Here is a 1547-nt window from a genome sequence, read left to right as displayed (position 1 = left end):
AGACTGGAGCAGAGTGTTGGTCGGGGTGTGGAGCTGCCGGAAGTGGGAGATGGAGATGATGACAAGCAAATTGAGTGTCACAGTGAACAGAGAGACAGATGCAACTAGGGTGTAGAGTAGAAAAGTCTCAGAGCGTAGTCGCAACAGGTGCCTGCAGGAGGAGTTGAGGTTGGGGAAGCAGAGCTCAGAGCCCCAAGTGTCATCCATCAGGGAGGAGAGGAGCAGGGCTGAGGTGGTGAGGTTTGTTTTATCTGCTTCTTACACCGCCCTCCCACTTTGTCAAGAAGCCTAAGAGATGATGTAGCGTCTGTCCCTTGTCATCACCATCATTATTAACCTATAGTATGTGTTTTCTTTCCTTTGATTATTGCCAACATTCTACCTTTAGTTTTCATTCATTGATCATTTTTATGTCCCGTGATTTAAATCAGTTTAAAAATGTATTCATTCATTGTTATCATTTAATTAAATCCGTTTAACATTTTGCTATATAATGTATATGCATAATAAGTCAGTAATTGGAACCACTTCTTAGTTGATTGTCTTTTTAGCTGTATTATCTTCTTCTCAGTCAAGGCTACTGTGTAGCCACTGCTCTGTATTATGCATGAAGTCCCCTTCCATCCAGTTTGGGTTTTGTGTGTCTCACTTAAGAGCACCTTAAAAATAAACTACAAGTTCTGCAATGTAAGCCATGCAACATGCAAACATACAAAATCACATCTGGCAACCCAGTGATGTTCCTGAAGAATTTCTTTCACATTTTCAGAAGATGTAGGATTTATATCATTCTCCTCATCCAACTCCTGACACAAAACTAAATAAGCACATTTCCCAAATGTTGAACTATTGTCTAAATAGTAATGCTTTATTGCTGACTGACATAATGCTGAGTTTTAGTTACTGAGAAAATATGTATTATGTAAGTCCTATGTCATAAGAAGAAATGTTCACACATTCACATTTTGGCTTTCGTGTGAAGCCATCAACAAGGATCATCAAAGTGTGGCCAGAGGGGACAGACCGTACTACAGGACAGGTTTCACCACACAGACTGGAGCATGTTTGCCTCCTGGGCTACCTGTGACTCTCACATGGACATTGACACCAACACTTCCTCTGTGCTGGACTGTATTAACACTACCATTGACAGCATCATAACTCAGAAACAGATCACCATGTACCCAAATCAGAAGCCGTGGATAAACAGAAGAGGTGCGGCTCCTTCTGAAGGCATGCAATTCTGCCTTCAGATCTGGTGATGCACAGGCCTACAGCTTATCTAGGGCCAACCTGAGGAGGAGCATCAAGAAGGCCAAGCACCACTACAAGCTAAAGGTTGAGGAACACATTACAAATTCTGACCCCCGACATATGTGGAAGGGCATCCAGGTCATCAGTGACTACAAGCCTGGCAACTCCACCCAACAACCACAGATGTCTCCTTCCTCAATGAGCTAAATTCTATCCTCATTTCCACCATGACAACAAGGAGACAGCTATCAAGTCCAGACCCTTTGCAGACCACCAGCCACTCACCATCACCT

The 1547-nt window shown here is 43.0% G+C and overlaps 1 protein-coding gene across 1 annotated transcript in view; it reads right to left on the bottom strand.

Annotated features, from left to right (window-relative positions):
- LOC109953601 (trace amine-associated receptor 6-like) overlaps nt 1–207 on the bottom strand; it is a 978-nt gene extending 771 nt beyond the window's left edge. Inside the window, exon 1 of the mRNA XM_020589078.1 lies at nt 1–207. This exon is cut by the window's left edge and continues 771 nt beyond it. Coding sequence (XP_020444734.1) covers nt 1–207 — 207 coding nt within the window.
- Nucleotides 208–1547: the final 1340 nt, after the last annotated feature.

Source organism: Monopterus albus, unplaced genomic scaffold (assembly GCF_001952655.1).
Source record: "Monopterus albus unplaced genomic scaffold, M_albus_1.0 scaffold837.1, whole genome shotgun sequence".
Taxonomy (NCBI): Eukaryota; Metazoa; Chordata; class Actinopteri; order Synbranchiformes; family Synbranchidae; genus Monopterus; species Monopterus albus.
Note: the sequence above shows the minus strand (reverse complement) of the source record. Positions and strands in the feature narration are given on the sequence as shown.